Raw genomic sequence first — 2,531 nt, forward strand, 5'->3', positions numbered from 1 at the left:
TCACAAACATCTTGTAACTTCTTCATGGTTACGTCATCTTTGTTTTTTTTACTATTTCCTTATTCATCTCGATCTTACTGACAGACATGTCTTGCAAGTACTGCATGGAGATGAAATTATACAGCAAAGTGCTCGACATATGGGGTGTACATGTATCACGCTTCATGAAATTTGAGTAACTCAGACCCACTTCAAGCCACAAATATTCATAGGTTTTTTTTTTTTAAATTATGTCAGGGCATAGAAAGGGTTGACTGCTCCCCAAGGGACAGGGAGCTGGGGGGACTCCCCAGGCTGGCAGGGCAGGGCCCCACCAGCCAGGGCTGGTCCCACCACACCCAGCCAGTGAGCAGGGCAAGCCTGGGCAGAGGAAGAGGTGCTGGCAATCCAGAGTGCAGATCACTGACATGTTTGTGATGATCAGGAAGGTCTGAAGTCAATCCATGCGTCAGGGTCTGGATCGACAGGGCCCATAAGCAGCACAGGCGGGGCTGGGCGAGAAACCAGCACTCCTACTCCATCGCTGGGACAGAGATTGGCAACCCTGGACTGAGCTGAGGTGGTGTCCCTGGGCAGAGGCTATGGGTGGGGGTCCCGGGTGAGGCCCGTCAGGACCATGATGTCCTCCTGAGGCCCTGATAATATACAGAGTATAACCTACCGTAATTGTCCAAATACACAGGAAGAGTTGTTTGCCTTACCAGGAAACCCTTCTCAGTGTGGCGACAACTTAGGACAGAGGACAAGCCCACAGGGGAGGTGAGCGTACATCAGTATGTTTCCCACAGGGCTGGTCTTTCTCACCGGCTCCCACTCCTTCCTTTTCGCTGAATTCACCTCAACTCACGTGCAGATGAGGCGGTTGGTTTGCCGCAGGAAAAAATTGCCACTTTGGGTTTCTCCCTAGACAGCTGGGAAGAAGCGTAACTTGCCCTTCCCTCCTTGGCCGAGCTTCCAAGTGTGCTGAAAAACACCTTCCTTGCAGCTCTCGTTCTCAGTTCCTGCAGCCCCGCGTGCTTGCGACAGACCCCTGAAGTCCTACGGTCTGTTCTTGCAGGGGAACTTCATGCCAGTTGCCTAAATCCTCAACAGCCCATCAGCGAAGCCCTTCAAGTATAATACCATGGCTCAACAAGGACCTCAGCAACCTTCCTTACTTCTTTGGTATCATCTGTGTTCTTTCTAATTTTGTCTATGCAAACACAGGAATTAGTCATATTCCCGCAAAAAAAAAAAAAAAAAAAGCTGCTTTTTTCATAAGTTGTGTGAGTTGATGAAAATTTGAATTCTTTCCAGTTCATATTGAGGGCATAGAAAAACGGGCAGCGGGCACTGTCTGTTCGTCTACCAGTGAGGGTTTTTGTTTGCTTTTTTTTCTTTATCAAGGCATCATGTTCTTGGATATTTGTTTGCTATATATATCTGCTCTATAAAATAAATATATTTGCTATAAATCAATATATAAACTAAATATAATAATCTTTCAAAAAACTTGTTCTCATGAGGAATCATACAACAGTTCAAATGGTTTGAAATATTGAAAACATCTTTTAATTGTAGAATTCTATACAAACTTGGGTAGATACAGAAGTGGTCACGACAGAATGTGTTCTTATTGCCTGAAATTTTTCACAGAAATAGAAACATTGATGGCAAGCTTACTGACATCCAACATGATGAGATATCTTTAAACTTGCAAAATGAATAGACACAACAACACTCCTAAGTAGTTTGTATGTGTTTGACTGTCCTTGAAGTCCTACTACTTATATACCAACCTCAAAATACAAAGAACCAAGATTAAAATTTTTAATGCACATCACATAATAATGTAAAATTAAGCACAAAAAAGGTAAACAAAGTGTAATCCTGAAAATACACTATTTTTTTACGTAGGGCACTGATCTATTCCAAGAATGATTTCCTGTATAGTTGTGTTTTAAGTGAGGCACACATTTTGTTTTCTGCACAGGACATCAATATCTGATGGAGATACAAGAACGAATGGTAACGAACAAAAGGGAAAGAAACATAATCACAAGTGGAACTCAAACTCCATGCCAGTGTTCTCGCAGCCCTAAGCAAAGCTAAAATATGCTACAACCATTGTTCTCAAAAAGTCCTTGGCACTCTTCCTCTGATAATCTTACTTTCAGTTTTTTAAAAAAATGGAGCAAATTACATTTCTGCACCTATATCATAAGGCAAAACTATAAATGCAACTACAAGGACAAGTTACCAAAAAAACCCCAAGCCAAAGATAACCCCCCACCCTCAGACCACCGCCCCCAAACTCCAAACGCTTGGTGAGATAGTTTCATCCTTCCTCCTCATCACTGTCTTTCATAGTAATGCCCTGAAGTCCCCCCGCATCCGTGACTGAGACTGTGGCTTCCTCTACGGTCAGGCGGCTGTGAACGGTATCGTAGGTTTTACTGTTCAGCGTTCCCTCCAGTACGCCTTGCAACCTGAAGTCTCGGTAGGTTTTCTGTGGCAAAAATAAAACATCCTGAATTGGACTCGAGCAAGTC

At 43.4% G+C, this 2,531-nt stretch overlaps 1 protein-coding gene across 1 annotated transcript in view; it reads right to left on the reverse strand.

Moving 5' to 3' along the window:
* Positions 1-1,527: 1,527 nt before the first annotated feature.
* The window catches only part of LOC104076151 (calcium-dependent secretion activator 2), a gene marked incomplete at its 5' end in the record, with an annotated part of 85,399 nt that continues 84,395 nt past the window's right edge, over positions 1,528-2,531 (reverse strand). The window contains one exon of the mRNA XM_009576915.1: positions 1,528-2,488. Within this exon, the coding sequence (XP_009575210.1) occupies positions 2,318-2,488 (171 nt within the window). The remainder of the gene's footprint in view (positions 2,489-2,531) is intronic.

This window comes from Fulmarus glacialis, unplaced genomic scaffold (assembly GCF_000690835.1).
Source record: "Fulmarus glacialis isolate BGI_N327 unplaced genomic scaffold, ASM69083v1 scaffold264, whole genome shotgun sequence".
Taxonomy (NCBI): domain Eukaryota; kingdom Metazoa; phylum Chordata; class Aves; order Procellariiformes; family Procellariidae; genus Fulmarus; species Fulmarus glacialis.